The sequence below is a fragment of the Leptonychotes weddellii genome, chromosome 2 (assembly GCF_054177405.1).
Source record: "Leptonychotes weddellii isolate Sample4059 chromosome 2, ASM5417740v2, whole genome shotgun sequence".
NCBI classification, from domain to species: Eukaryota; Metazoa; Chordata; class Mammalia; order Carnivora; family Phocidae; genus Leptonychotes; species Leptonychotes weddellii.
Window position 1 is genome coordinate 96,645,159 of NC_138370.1, and position 16,338 is coordinate 96,661,496.

The 16,338-nt window shown below is 37.5% G+C and overlaps 1 protein-coding gene across 5 annotated transcripts in view; it reads left to right on the plus strand.

The window, feature by feature from the left end:
• The window catches only part of CFI (complement factor I), a 70,553-nt gene that overhangs the window by 19,868 nt on the left and 34,347 nt on the right, over positions 1 to 16,338 (plus strand). For 3 of the 5 annotated variants that reach the window (XM_081811999.1, XM_081812000.1, XM_081811997.1), the window contains one exon: positions 15,854 to 16,133. The exons of 1 other annotated variant lie outside the window; for it this stretch is intronic. In XM_081811999.1, coding sequence (XP_081668125.1) covers positions 15,854 to 16,133 — 280 coding nt within the window. Of the gene's footprint in view, positions 1 to 7,908; positions 7,951 to 15,853; positions 16,134 to 16,338 lie in introns of all 5 variants that reach the window. One more of the 5 variants, XM_031025722.2, reaches the window with a different exon arrangement.

The window sequence follows — 16,338 nt, forward strand, 5'->3', positions numbered from 1 at the left end:
GAGTTTTTATCATGAACAGATACTGAATTTTGTCAAATGCTTTGTATTTCTATGGTGTTGGTAATTATTTCTGTTTCATTTCTGATTTTATTTATTTGAGTCCTCCATTTTTCTTGATGAGTCTGGTGAAAGGTTTATCAATTTTGTTTATCTTTTCAAAGAACCAACTGTTGGTTTTATTGAACTTTTCTATCTTTTAGTCTCTAGTTCATTTATTTCTGCTCTGATCTTTATTATTTCCTTCCTTCCACCAACTTTGGGCTTTGTTTGTTCTTTTTCTAGTTCCTTTAGGTGTAAGATCAGATTGTTTGAGATTTTTCTTGTTTCTTGAGGTAGATCCAATTGTTATACATTTCCCTCTTAGCACTGCTTTTGCTATATCCCAAAGATTTTGGACCATTATGTCTTCATTTTCATTTGTCTCCATGTACTTTTTTATTTCCCCTTTGATTTCTTCACTGATCCATTGGTTGTTTAGTAGCATGTTCTTTAGCCTCCAAAAAAAAGAAGAGGAAGATGGTGAAGAAAAAGAAGGAGAAAAAAAGAATGTAGATGGAAAAAATAAAGAGTAGGAAATAGAATCAATTAAACTAAAAGTTGGTTCTTCGAAAAGATCAACTAAATTAACAAACCTTAGCTAGACTGTTAAAAAAAAGATGCAGGGCGCCTGGGTGGCTCAGTTGGTTAAGCAACTGCCTTCAGCTCAGGTCATGATCCTGGAGTCCCAGGATCGAGTCCCGCATCGGGGTCCCTGCTCGGCAGGGAGTCTGCTTCTCCCTCTGCCCCTCCCCCCTCTCATGTGCTCTCTCTCATTCTCTCTCTCTGAAATAAATAAATAAAATCTTAAAAAAAAAAAAAAGATGCAAATAAAATCAGAAAGTGAAGACATTACTGCTGACCTTACAGAAATCAAAAGAATGATAAGAGAGTTCTATGAACAATTATATGCCAACAAATTAGATAACTTAGATGAGTGGACAAATTCCTACAAACACATACATTACCAAAACTGAATCAAAAAGAAATAGTAAGGGCGCCTGGGTGGCTCAGTTGGTTAAGCGACTGCCTTCAGCTCAGGTCATGATCCTGGAGTCCCGGGATCAAGTCCCACATCGGGCTCCCTGCTCAGCTGGGGGTCTGCTTCTCCCTCTGACCTTCTTCCCGCTCGTGCTCTCTGTCTCTCATTCTCTCTCTCTCAAATAAATAAATAAAATCTTTAAAAAAAAAAAAAAAAGAAATAGTAAATCTGAACAGACATATAACAAGAGTTGAATCAGTAATTTAAAAAATTATTTTCATCAAAGAAATGTCCAGTATCAGACGGCTTCATTGGTAAATTCTACCAAACATTGAAAGAAGAATTAATACTAATTCTTCTCAAACTCTTCCCTCAAAAAAGAAAAGGAGTGAATACTCCCTAATTCATTTCATGCATCCAATATTACTCTGATAACAAAGTCAAAGATACCACAAGAAAAGGTACAAAGCAGAGATAAAAGCTACTGTCTTCGCTGACCTCCCCCTCATATCAAGTATTCCCAGAGATTTCCAGTATTCATCATTCCTTTGGGTAGGTCCAGATTTCCATCCAGCATAATTTTCCTTCTGCTTAAAGGACTTTTTTTTTTTTTTTTTAACTTTTCTTGTAAGGCAGATATACTGGTGATTAATTTTTCAGCTTTTGTGTCTAAAGAGGTTGTTATTTGCCTTAAACTTTTTTAAATTTTATTTTATTATGTTATGTTACTCACCATACATTACGTCATTAGTTTTTGATGTAGTGTTCCATGATTCATTGTTTGTGTATAGCACCCAGTGCTTCATTCAATACATGCCCTCTTTAATACTCATCACCAGACTAACCCATCCCCCCACCCCCCTCCCAAGCAGCCAATTATATAAGCCAATTAATAACAAAATCAAAGAAACACATCAACAACAATACAATAATAGTAGGGGACTTTAACACTCCCCTCACTGAAATGGACAGATCATCTAAGCAAAAGATCAACAAGGAGCAAATGGACTTCACAGATATATTCAGAACATTCCATCCCAAAGCAACAGAATACACATTCTTCTCTAGTGCCCATGGAACATTCTCCAGAATAGATCACATCCTGGGTCACAAATCAGGTCTCAACTGGTACCAAAAAATTGGGATCATGCCCTGCATATTTTCGGACCACAATGCTTTGAACTAGAACTCAATCATAAGAGGAAAGTCAGAAAGAACTCAAATACATGGATGCTAAAGAGCATCCTACTCAAGAATGAATGGGTCAACCAGGAAATTAAAGAAGAATTAAAAAAAATTCATGGAAACAAATGAAAATGAAAATACAACTGTTCAAAATCTTTGGGATGCAGCAAAGGCAGTCCTAAGAGGAAAATATACAGCAATATAAGCCTTTCTCAAGAAACAAGAAAGGTCTCAAATACACAACCTAACCCTACACCAAAAGGAGCTGGAGAAAGAACAGCAAATAAAGCCTAAACCCAGCAGGAGAAGAGAAATAATAAAGATCAGAGCAGAAATCAATTAAATAGAAACCAAAAGAACAGTAGAACAGATCAATGAAAGTAGGAGCTGGTTCTTTGAAACAATTAACAAGATTGATAAGCCCCTGGCCAGACTTATCAAAAAGGAAAGAGAAATGACCCAAATAAATAAAATCATGAATGAAAGCAGAGAGATCACAACCAACACCAAAGAAATACAATTATAAGAACATATTATGAGCAACTATATGCCAGCAAATTAGATAATCTGGAAGAAATGAATGCATTCCTAGAGATGTATAAACTACCAAAACTGAATCAGGAAGAAAAAGAAAACCTGAACAGACCTATAACCACTAAGGAAATTAAAGCAGTAATCAAAAATCTCCCAACGAACAAGAGCCCAGGGCCAGATGGCTTCCCAGGGGAATTCTACCAAACATTTAAAGAAGAATTAATACCTATTCTTCTGAAACTGTTCCAAAAGATAGAAATGGAAGGAAAACTTCCAAACTCATTTTATGAGGTCAGCATTGTCCTTAAACTTTTAATGATATTTTTGTTAGGTATAGAAGTATAAGTTGACAGGGTTCCCCCCTCACCCCAGTATTTTTTAACTGCTACTCCACTATCTTCTTACTTGCATTAGTGATGAGACCTCTGCTTTCACACTTACCTTTGTTCCTTTGCCCATAATGTGTCTCTTTTCTTTGGCTATTTTGAAGATTTTCTCTTTATCACTGGTATTTGACAATTTGGGTATGATATGCCTTCGTGGAGTTTCCTTCATGGTTCTTCTGCTTGGGTTTATTCAGCTTGTTGGAACTGTGGATTTATATTTTTCATCAAATTTAGAAAAGTGTCAGCCACTATTACTTCAAATATATTTTTTGTTCCCCTCTCACTCCTCCTTTGGAACTCCAATTACACACATACCATGACACTTGAACTTGTTCCACAGTTCACTTATACCTTGTTTGAGAAATCTTTAGGTTTTCTAATCTTCTCTTCTGCCAAGTCCTACCTGTCGTTAGTCCCATCCAGTATATTGTTTTTATCTCAAATACTGTAGTTTACAATGCTAGAAGTTCAATTTGATCTGTTATATATTTTTCATGTTTCTACAGTTATAATAAATATTTGAATATCCTTGCCTGCCAATTCTAACATCTATGCTAGTGTTCTGGGTGAATTTCAGTTGATTGATTTTTCTCATTAGGAGTCATATTTTGCTGCCTCTTTGCAGGTCTAGTATTCTTTACTGGATGGCAGATAATATTAATTTTACTCTGCTGGATGCTGAGTATTTTCGTATCCCTATAAATATTCTTGAACTTTGTTCTGAGATGTAATTAAGTTACTGAAAACAGTTTGATCCTTTCAGGTCTTGGCTTTAAGCATTCTTACATAGGACCAGAATAGTACTCAGTCTAGGACTAATTATTCCACACTACTGAGGCAAGATCCTTCTGTGTACACTTCCAAATGCCCTACCAATCACAAGTGATGAGAACAAGCACTATTCATGGCCCTTTTTGAATGTGGGCCCTGTCACCTAGAATTCTTTTTGGGTAGTTCTTTCCCCAGTCTGCCGTAGTTTCTTCACACCCAGGTGCTGATGAATACTCGCTGAACACTCAGGGGATATGCTAAGGAGTTCCAAAGTTCGCTTTCTATCCCACTCACTTCTTTCCAGTACTCGATTCTGTGAACAATAGCTGCTTTGGTGTCCTCAGACTCTCAGATCTGTCTCCTCAGCTCAGGAAGTCCCTTAGGTTCAGCTCAAGTTCCGTCTCTGCACCACAGTCTTGGAACTCTCTTAAGGCAATTAAATGGAACAATTATATGGCTTCTTCATTTACTTCTCAACTCTCAGGGGTCACTACCCTTCTTTGCCTGATGTCCAGTATCTTGAAAATCATTGCTTTCTATATTTTGTCCATTTCTTGGTTGTTTTAGGCTGAAAGGTAAATCTGGTCCCTATTATTCAATCTTGACTGGAAGCAGAAGAATTCCTATTTAATTTAATTTTAACTAATTTTAATTTAGATAGCCACATTTGGCTAGTGGCTCTTATATTAGACAGTACAGTTAACAATTGCTGGGATTAATGAGATTGAGTTTTTAAAATACAGATGTAAACCTCAAATGGGCATTTTTTTTTTTAATGTATCCTTTAGTAGACATTGTATTGTAAGTTTAAGTTAATTCAGTCAACTCTCAGGTCAACCCTGATAGAGGCAGTCGCATATACATTATGCACTGGAATTGTTCAAGCTCATTTTAGGTACAGCTCTTGTCTACAAATTCTGTGTTACCATATTTTTCTGAGTGTAAATAGATTCAAAATAAACAGTGTTGTCACAGTGAATTGTAAGGATGAAGGGTTGAAGAAACAAGTTGAGTTTTCAGTTTTTTCATTCTAATGACCATTTGGAATTTTTGTTTTTAAAACATAAAATAGTAAAACAGTGCAGACCAGAAGGTGTGCCAAGTGCAAACAATAGTACATACAGGACATATTTCACCAAATTTGAATAATATCTTTAAAATGAAATTTATTCTTTTTTATCAATATATTTAATTGTTCTTAAACTGCAATATTATTGGGACACCTGGATGGCTCAGTCGGTTAAGCATCTGCCTTCAGCCCAGGCCATGATCTCAGGGACCTGGGATTGAACCCCATGTTGGGATTCCTGCTCAGTGGGAAGTCTGCTTCTCTCTCTCCCTCTGCTGTTCCCCGCCGCCCACCTCCTGCTTGTGCTCTCTCACTCTCGCTCTCTCTCAAATAAATAAATAAATAAAGTATTTTTTAAAACCTGCAATATTATTATTCATTACTATAACAGACCTGTATATAGGTATATTCTTTTCTTTTTTCATTAAATACATTTATTAGTTAAAAATATCTGTTTTTTCCTTATTTGTACTGTATTGTATTTTTTATTCTTATTTTTTATAAGCATGGTTTTATATATATATGAATTTCAATGAAAGAAAATGTTTGCTGTTTTCATTTTTCTGCATAATTTATTGTTCATTTTTTTCATGGTTTCTATTAAAAATAATTTTGTTGTGTGGGGGTAATGTTTTAAAAGTATCTGTTCTGGGTGCACCTGGGTGACCCAGTTGGTTGAGCATCGGACTCTTGGTTTCCACTCATGTCATGATCTCAGGGTAGTGAGCTTGAGCCTGGCATTGGGCTCCATGCTCATGCTCATGCAGAGTTGGCTTGAAATTCTCTCTCTCTCCCTCCTCCCCTTGCTTGCACTCTCGCTCTCTCTCTCTAAAATAAAATCTTTTTTTAAAAAAAAGTATCTGTTCTGTGTGTCAAATACACTAGGCTTGCCATTAGTCAATAGATGAACAATTTTTTGCAACTCATATTCCAAAGTGCTGGTTTCTTTAACATATGGAGTTCCTACAAACAAAACAAAACAAAACAAAACAAAAAAGCCAAACAAACAAACAAAAAAACCGAGACGACAATCCAGTACACATCAGAAAAAGATATGTTTAGTGCAAGGAGAGAAATAAAAATCTTAAAGTTTGAGCATATTGAGAGATGTTCAACCTCCCTCATTGGGGAAAATTGCAAATAAAACTGTACTCAGATAACATTTTTATATACCAAATTGGCAAAGATAAAAACGTTTACTGAGGTATTATGTCCTGTGGTCAAGATTATGGAAAATAGGCACTGTCATATATTGATGTTGGGAATGCAAATGAAAACAACCTCTACAGAGAGAAATTCGGCAGTATCTTTCAAAGTTAAAACTGCTAATTTTTTTTATTCAGCAATTTCACAATTTTAGGTAAGTACTGACATGTATTTATTATATGTGGGAAATGACGTGTATTATATAAAAAGATTCACTATAACATTGGTTTTAATAACAAAACATTGGAAAGGGCCACTGGTTGCAAATTATACTGGTGCTGGGGGTGCAGAGTTAGAAAATAAAATATGCGTTCATGTACGATGATCTCTGGAAAGATTCACAAAGAACTATTAAATGGTTGACTCTGAGGTTGGCCTGCGTAGGTTGAATGGAGAAGAAAAAAAGGAAATATACATTTTATAGGCACCTGTTTATAATATTCCTTTGTGTTTCCTATTTTTAAAAAATTAATTAAAAATGAAAACAAAATTTCAGCCATCTTACCTTCATAATAAAAAACAAGACCAATAAACTAGGTCAATGGTTTTTTTTAAACCTCTGAGGCAAAAATAATGGATTTGACCCCAAAGTAATATTCCTAATTTTTTAAGAACAGGTTATAAGTGCCCACCCTACCTGAACATACTGTACAACCATTTTCCTACCATTTCCAGCAACAACATACTGGTCCTGGGATAAATGGGGTAGTTATTTAAAAAATAAAACAAAATTCAAATAATTTATGTGAATTAAAACAACTCATCATTATGTATTCATAAAGAAACATTACTTTTTTATCTGGATAGAATGGCCGCTGGTTAAGTATCTGGTTGTTGGGGTATCAGAGCATGATTCATATCAGAAACAGGTATAATACAAGATAGACAGATCCAAGGAGAGGAAAAAATTGTGGAAAAAAATTGCTAACGAAGACCAGGATGAGAAGAAACTGAGTCCACAGAGGGCCTAAAACTCTTCCAATGGAAAGACTTCCCGTATGGTTGTTAACTTTAGGATATGAGCTGTTTATTCACTTCTGGAAGACAGACCAAATACTATATTGTTCACTCTTTCTCAATCTTTTCCATTTTTTCCCTCAGTGTTTTCCAGGGAAATGATGATTGTATCAGTCAGTTAATGCCATAATAATAAAATCATTATAAAATCTCAGTGGAATAAGACTTTGTTTAGTATACTAGTCAGCAGGTTGGCTAGTGATCAGCCCATCTAAGCTGGGTTCAGCTAGAGTGGTTCTTCTTTGCTAGCCTGATATGTTCTTCTCATAGCTCTGGCAGAGAAGCAAAAGGACAAACCCAATTAGACAAATACTTTCCAATCTCCTATGTCACATCTGCTGACCTCCTGTTAATTAAAGCAAGTCACGTGGCCAGACCCAGAGTCTAGAGTTAAGAAAATACACCCTGCCCCCAATGAGAAGCACAGCAAAGGACTGGAACACAGGGAAGGTGGAACTGGGGCTACTTGCAATCCACCACAGTTACCATCATATTTGCATTTCTATAGGGTCTTAAATGTTTATTTGTGTTTTCCTATGTATTTTGCATTTGATCCTTAGAACAGCTCTGTGAGAATATTTTTATTTTCCACATTTTATGGAAGAACAGAATCAGAAAGTCATTTACCCAAGATCACACAGCTACTTAGCAGTAGAAGGGGGCAGTGGAGGCCTTTTCTCTGCTTTGGTCATAGCTGATCTTTCTTTTTCCTTTGTTTATAGGATACAAATGGAAAACAAAGAAAATGGACAAAGATGACACAGGTAAAGTTATACAGCTGTATACTGGGGTGAATAGGAGATTGTTTATTTCTTATTTTCTAATTACCATCTATCTAAAATTTTGTCATTGTAGTCATGCTTAGAATAAAAAGACAAAATTCACATCTAAATAATTGCTACATTATTGCAAATACCAAGGAAAGGGCCAAAACAAAACAAAGCAAAAACAAATCCACATACACAAAAAAGCAACAGTAACTAAAGGAATTGAGTCATGTTTTGTAGATGAGTAGACTATAGTCATAATTGCTAAAAATTTTTGAACATGTGCTTCTAATAATAAATATACAGCTGTATAAATAATGCACCTTAAAAGACAAATACAATTTTAAGCACATAAATAATATTTTAATAATTTTCATCATTCTTAATGGAATAATGTCATTAAACACACTTCATTATTTTAAAATTTTTTCATTTGATTTAATGGCATATTAGCTGCAAAAGATACTTCAGAAAGAGCAATACACAATAAACACATAGGGAGAGGTTCATCATTAATGATATTAGATATAAATCTTTATTTCAAATACTCATTTTAATACTACTAATTGGGGGAACAGGGCTGACTTCTTGTCATATCTAATTAACTTTTCATGTGTTTAACCCCATGATGTGGCTGATGAACATCTTCTACTGGGGTTAGAAGTGTAGATTCTGCCATTTGCTTTTCTACTGGTGTTGCGTTTTGGCATTATTTTCAATCCAGCATTCATTTCACACTATGAATATTTAAGCCACTTACCCACTTGTGAAGATTATTTTAGCTAAAACTAAATCATATAATCCATAATATTCTTTAATCCAGCATGTGTATATGATCCTCCATCTTAAAACAAAAACCCTCTCTTGAGTCAATGTCCCCTTCCAATTATCACCCCCATTTCTCTGTGCCCCTTTACATCTAAACTCTCAAAAATTTGCTGTGCCCAGTTTCTCTTTTTCCGTCATTTCTTGAACCCAGCCAGGTTTGAGTTCCTACCATTCCACCAAAATTACATTTTTCAAGGTCACCATTTAACTAGAGAAGCATTAGACACAGCTGCTGGTCCTTCCTTCTCTTTGCCTCTGTGCACAATTTTTTACTTATTTGTCTTTTACTTCACTGACCACATCTTATTTCTTTTACAAATTCTTTATCATCTGCCCAACTTCTAAATATTGGAGGGCTCACACCCTCCAGTGGCTTTATATTTCATTCAGAGAATAAGCTGGTCTTTACAGTAACTTATAAGGTCCTATATGATTGATCACCCATCTCTCCAGTTCTCTGACCTCATCTACTCCTGTTCTCTTCAAGCCTCTTACTCCCCTCCAGCCACACCTGCTCTCTAGACCAAGAGCACATCACGCATGCTTCTCCCCTACAGATTTGGCTAATTCTTCTGACCATGACACCTCACATCTAGATACCTGCCTGGCTTGCTCACTCACCTTCATATCTCTGCTCCAAGGAAAAACTTCCCCCAAAGTCTTCCCTGACAATTCTATACAAAATAGCATTCCTTCCCCTCTCACTCCCCAATATCTATCCCTCTTACCCTGCATAGCATTTGTCACCTTATGTTATACTATGTATTTATTCTCTATTCATTTTTGTCTGTCTTCTACTAGAAATGTAAGCTCTATGACTTTGTGCAGTTCATTCTTCTATCCCCAGGACCTAGAACAGTGCCTGGCACATAGTAGGTGCTCAATAAATATTGAATTAATATGTAATGAGTGCAGGCACACATGCCAATCCATACTTGAATATTAGTAAGGATTAATTTCTTCCTACTTTTTTTAACAAAACAAACACATTAACACAGTTTCTGTTATTTTACCCACCTGATTATCTTCACACTCCTAGGTTATATGTAACCCACTTTAGAAGATATTGGTCAACAGAAGTGGTTCTCAGTCTTTGGGAGCCTAAGAATCCTTATGGAACTTGTTTAAGCTACAAATTTCAAGGTCTTTCCTTAGAGATTCTGATTCAGAAGATCTATTGTTTGGGTTCAAGAATCTGCATTTACAAGATGATTCACCTTAAGTGGTTTTGATGCAGATGGTCTAGGGCCATAATTGGGAATACCTGATCCATGTATTTGGTAGGTCTTTTATAGCTCATTACTCCAGGCTAAATAAAAATGAAAAAAAAAAAAACTACTTTAGCATGCTTCAATCAATTCACACATAGCTCATACACAGAATGATTTAGGTCCCATACTTTCTAGATAAGTGGTTCTCAAGGTTTGGGATTATGAGGACTATCTAGATATAGATAGCTATGTATATCTAGATACCTAGCCTATGTTACACATTATTGGCTAGGTTATGCAGCAGTCAGAGCCAATTCCAAAATCTCAGTGGCTTCACACTACAGAAGTTAGTTTTTACTCATGCAAAGTCTGCTGTGGGTCTGGGTGACTTTCTAGGGAACCTGTCCTCCATGTGTTGGCCCAGCATTGTGGGCTGCTTTGGTCCTATGTTGTCTCTGCAATACATGTCTCCATGATCACCATGTCAGGACAGGTCATCGAGCATTACATGTTCCTTCAGCTTACATTTCATTGGCCAAAGCAAGTCACCACCATGTCCAACCTCAGGAAGGAATGCAATCTTCCCACTTACCCGGAAGTAGAGTAAAATAAGATTTTAGTAAACAGTATTAATGTTTACCACAAAGATAAACACTAAGAAACCTTTTGATCCATCACCCCATCTTATATCATCAACCACATACAAAATAGTAATTGTTCTTTTAGTATCTGTTATTGTGGGAGGGAAGGAAGGGACAAAGTCTATAATTTCAGTGATGATTTAAATAATTTTGCTTAGTAATCTTAATAGCATCTACATACATTGGAAAGATGAGTTCACATAACTGTATGAGGTATAATTTATAATATGTTTCAGGCAAAGACTGGTATACATTTATAAACCCCTTTAATAATATCTTTAGACATCATCAGCCCACTACTCTAGGCATTGAGGACCCATAGACACATGTAACTTACCCAGTCCCCTCAGCATTAAAGCCTGCTGTCATCATGTTTTACATAGCAGATAAATAAATCTTACTCTTCTGTCCCCATCCACTGCCCCACGATAACTTTCTAGCTCTCATTTGATTATTGCCATTGTCAACAGCCACTGTGTTGGTGTTAGCCATTACCATCAACCTGAAATTTAAAATGTAATATTATTATAAAATTGATTCTAACTTACAACGAAAAGTTGTAGGAATAGGAAACTGCTTAATTTCTAAGGCAAACTTCTCCACCATTCCCTGATCATACCTTCTCCTATATCTTTCTCAGTTGTGTTTCAACAATATTGCTCCCTTCCTCTTAAAGCTTCAGTCTTTCCTATTCTGTTAGATTCCTGATCTTAGCCTATAGTTGTTATGAAATCTCCTATATCCTAACAACAACAAAGTCTCTCTTTATTCTGTGTCCCTTTATGCTACTATCCCATCCATTTTCCTTCAAAGCTTAATACTTAATTTTTCTCTGCTGAAAGCACACTGATATTCTTTTTCATTTAATTATGTTTATCAAATTAATCCATGTGTATAGTTTACAAAGACAAATGAGGCTTAAAACCATGGTAATACTAAAAATGTTTAATTGTTAATGTAAATATGTTATTGGGCGTAGATACTGACCAGTCAGATAAGATCATGAACCAATTATCTTTGCTTATAAAATACCCTTATCACACCCATCCTCACCCTGATTTTCTCCATCCAGAGACAACCACTTTCAAATCATTGCTGTTTTTTCTGCTATTTTTTTTCTTCTGCTATTTATATCAGATTCCTTTATAACAAGTTTATACAAACATTTCTTTTAAACAATTGCCTGGACTTTTAGTCATTCCATCTTCTTCAAAAATACTAATTCCTTTTTTTTTTTTTTTTAAGATTTGATTTATTTATTTGACAGAGAGAGATAGAGAGAGCAGGAGCACAAGCAGGGGGAGTGGGAGAAAGAGAAGCAGGCTTCCTGCTGAGCAGGGAGCCCGATGCGGGGCTCGATGCGGGACTCAATCCCAGGACCCTAGAATCATGACCTGAGCCGAAGGCAGATGCTTAATGACTGAGCCACCTGGGCGCCCCTCAAAAGTACTAATTCCTAAACTTTTCTGGGGTCTGTGGGGTGAATTTGCTTTATTCTTATGGCCTTTCCTCATTAGGCCTTTTAGTTCCATCTGGTCTGCTAAATCTATTACCACCAGCCCACCTGCTTTCCAGCTTTCAAAATTTTGATAACATCTCAAGTCTCTTGTTGCTAGGTGGACTGTGGAGACCTCGGGCCCTGAAGCCTTGATCCAACCCATCCATCTTATCAGCCATCTTGGGCCTGTCTGGTTTAATCTGGCTTGGCTTTTTTTTTGGAGTGCTGCCAGGACAGGCCCCTGACTTCCTAATAGCTGGCCTTGACTTCTTTGCTGGCCTCCAGGCATCCTGTTACAACCTAACTAATTGCCTCTAACAATCTCCCTATTCGCTTTGGGTGTATTGGTTACACCTTATTTTAAAAAATTCCTTTACCCTCACTTTAGTGGACCTTGGAGAGCAAGCAGAGATTTTTTTTTTTTTTTTTTACAGATTTATTTACTTATTTGAGAGAGAGAGAAAGAGAGCATGAGCAAGAGGAGCAAAGGGAGAAGGAGATAGAATCTCAAGCAGACTCCGCACTGAGCACAGAGGCCCATGAGGGGCTCAATCTCATGATTCTGAGATCCTAACCTGAGCCGAAACCAAGAGTCAGATGCTTAACCGGCTAAGCCACCCAAGTGCCCCGGAAGCAGAGACTTTTTTAAAGCCTGTGTTCAGTCTCCCATGTCAAAGCACAAGGCCAATCAAATGGCTACCCTGTACTTCTGCTTTCATTTCTTCACTTCCCATTCTGGCCTCAACTCACCTAAGCCTGGTTTCTGCTTCTAACATTCAACTAAGACTACTTCTTTGAAGAGTCCCAATGATCTTTGTTCATCTAATTCAGTGGCCCTTTTTCAGTCTTCATCCTCTGAAGCTCTCTGCAGCATTAGACACATGGAGCAAAGGACCCCTCTCTAGCAGGGAAGCAAACTCTCTTTTACTTGCTGCACATCTTCAGCTCCTTAAATATAAATTCTCCTCAATGTTCTGTGTTTTTTGGGCATTTTTTCACCCTAGCCCTTTCTACCATAGCCCTTAAAGCAAGTCTGAGCTGGGAAAGAGAAGAAGCTTTCATCTGAAATGAAAATCAGAGTTTCAGTGATTACAGAGAACTGGATATTGTAGTTGTTGTTTTACAACTGTTCCTGGGACTAAAAGTCTTAGTTTTTTGTTTTTGTTTTTGTTTTTGCTCTAATCTAAGAATGACTGAAAAGTTATGACACTTGCCCATGTTTCTGTCCAAAGACCAAGAAGAAAATGAGTCCTCAGGAAGGATTTAAAGGGATAAAGCCTAAAAAAATCAAGCTGCTTTCTCCTTGCACCCAATTGGAATGTCTCTCTTTCAATATAAGGGTGATATGTAGAACGGTGACATTTCCTGCTATCAGGGCACTTACAATCTTCTCAGTGGAAGCTATAGGAGCTAAATAATTACAAAAATTTCAACTCTACTTAAAGTGCCACAAAAAAGGTACATGTAACCATGAAAAGTATGTGACTCATAGATTTCTTCAAAGATCAGTGTGTCAAAAACCAGTGTAGTGAATGACCAGTTTGTCAAATTCTCTTGTTTCTGTGGCGATTTAATAAAGTTTACTGAAAAGCATATTCGATGGAATGACTTTCAGAGCTGATGCAAATTTTTGCATAGTCTTAATTGACTGGTTTTCATGACAGTATTTAAAGATTGTTCAATTTGTTTCTGCCCTCACTGGCTATTATTGCAGCTGGAGGACACTGAGAAAGAGAGGGAGACTTGTTGCTGGGGGCTGAAGAGACTAAAGGACGAGACACTCATCCTCCAGATGGGCCAACTAGGGGACGGAGCCAGCACTGGCTTTCCACAACTCATTTTTGACCCACTTGGTCTGTTCCCAGCCCTCCACATATTTCCCCTGGATTCCTGCATGTGTAGTTGGCCTCCTGCCTGTCTGATCTGATCTCCAAGATCTTCCTCAAATGCATATTTGCTTCCTTGCTTAAAGTGGCTCCCCTCAGGACCTGCTCTCTTATCCTCCACCACCCTCCCTTTCTATTCTCCAGCCTCAATCAAGCCTGCTGTTCTCTTTCTTACAGTCCTGCCTAAAGTGCCTACCCACCACCTCCTCTGCCAGTGACTTCTGCTCAGCACCCTCAGAACTCAGCCCAGATTAGCTCTTTCTGGAAATGTGCTGGAGCCTCCTAGTCAGGCCAAGGCCCAGAACACTGTCCTGATGGCATACCCAGCCCATCTCTATCAGATAAATTGTCAGTCAGGCTTGCCTGTCTCTTTGGGTTGGATAGAGAGTTTTATTCCTCTGGTCCTAGCCTTAGGCCATTCTCTGGCACAGAGTGGTGCTTACTAATTCATTTATTGAGTTAACTAATAAGTGAGCTAATAATCTGTCTTCCAAGCTTTAGAAACACACCAGATATCCCTTTTCCACAAAGTATTTCCAGATGCATGTCCTTCAGACACTTCATACTCAACAGGTCCCAACCAAATTCATAATAGCATTTATACATCTTCACCATCACTCAACCTCAAAACCTAGGACCCACCCTCAAACCTACATGGATTAAATTGTCCACTCCTATTGCTTTTGCTTGCTTGAGTGTCTTTCCAAACCATTCTCATACTCCACTGCTGCTGCCTCCTACAGTTTCCTGACCAGTGACCACCCCATTTGAAGCATACAAAACCCCATATGCCCATCAGTTGGAACTGCTCATGATTCCCTAAATACATTCTGCACCATCCTTCCTGTGTTTTGCTAGCACCAGCCCTCTGCTAGCATCTGTCCTTCCTCACCTTGCTCAAATGCTACCACCTCCATGAGGCCTTTTGAAATTCACCTAGAAAGACTAACTCTCTTCCACTCTGGTTCTCCAAGAGTACTGTGTTGTATTTGTACCACTGCTATATCAATTACCACAATCTGCCTTGTTCCCCAGCTATTATGTTTCTATCTTTTTTTTAAAAAATATTTTATTTATTTATTTTTGACAGAGAGAGAGAGATAGCAAGAGAAGGAACACAAGCAAGGGGAGTGAGAGAGGGAGAAGCAGGCTTCCCGCCGAGCAGGGAGCCCGATGCAGGGCTCCATCCCAGGACCCTGGGATCATGATCTGAGCTGAAGGCAGACACTTAACGACTGAGCCACCCAGGTGCCCCTTATGTTTCTGTCTTATTGCCTAGATATCAAGCCCTTGGAAGACAGAGCCCATGTACGTTCATCTTAGAGAAACTTTATACACAGCAGGAGTTTAATAAATGGTTTTGCATTTATTAATAAAATTAACCAATTTCATTCATCAATTCATTCCGCAAGACTATATTTAGCACCATTTTTTTTACTTCTTAATATGACTTATGAGATTCATTGATTTCTTCCAAGGCAGAATTTTATGTTGGCTTTAGGATAATAATAGCTCCCATTGATTTCATGCCTAGTACCTGTCAACCATTATATGTTTATAATTTCTAATCCTTGCAATAGCCCTGCAAAATAGAAGATATTAGCCCCATTTTCCAGATGAGGAAACACACAATTCTTGAGGGTAGGTAACTTACCCTCAAGTAAGGGTAAGTACCCAAGCTAGGACTAGAAGTCAGGTTTGTGATTCCGTAAGCCACTACACCACATCACCTCATCTGTACTGTGGGGTAGGTGAGTCTGTTTTGTTCCTTTCCTTCACTTAATCAACTCCAAAAAGAAGATTTTAGTTTGTTAGTGTTTATTTTGTGTTTTACAGCTCTCTTCAATATTAAACGCACCTCAAAAGGATCTGGTAGACAAAAAGTGCTTAACTGAAAAATACACACATCTCTCCTGCAAGAAAGTCTTCTGCCAACCATGGCAGAAATGCATTGACAGGACCTGTATTTGTAAACTCCCTTATCAGTGCCCAAAGAATAGTACCCCAGTGTGTTCAACTAACGGGAAAACCTACCCAACTTACTGTCACCAAAAGAGTTATGAATGTCTTCATCCAGGAGCAAAATTTTTAAATAACGGAGCATGCACAGCTGAAGGTAGGAAAAGCCTAGTTGAATCTATGATGTAAGAAGGAAATTGTTTACCATACTTTCTATTAGAAAATAATTTTGCTATGAAATGTTATGATGACAGTTCAAAATTCCCCTCTAGACCCTGACTTGTAATTGTGGTGCTAACTAAAGAAATTAGTCAGCCTTTGAGACCACAGCACAAGGCCCTGAGGCCAGTCCTTCCCCTTAG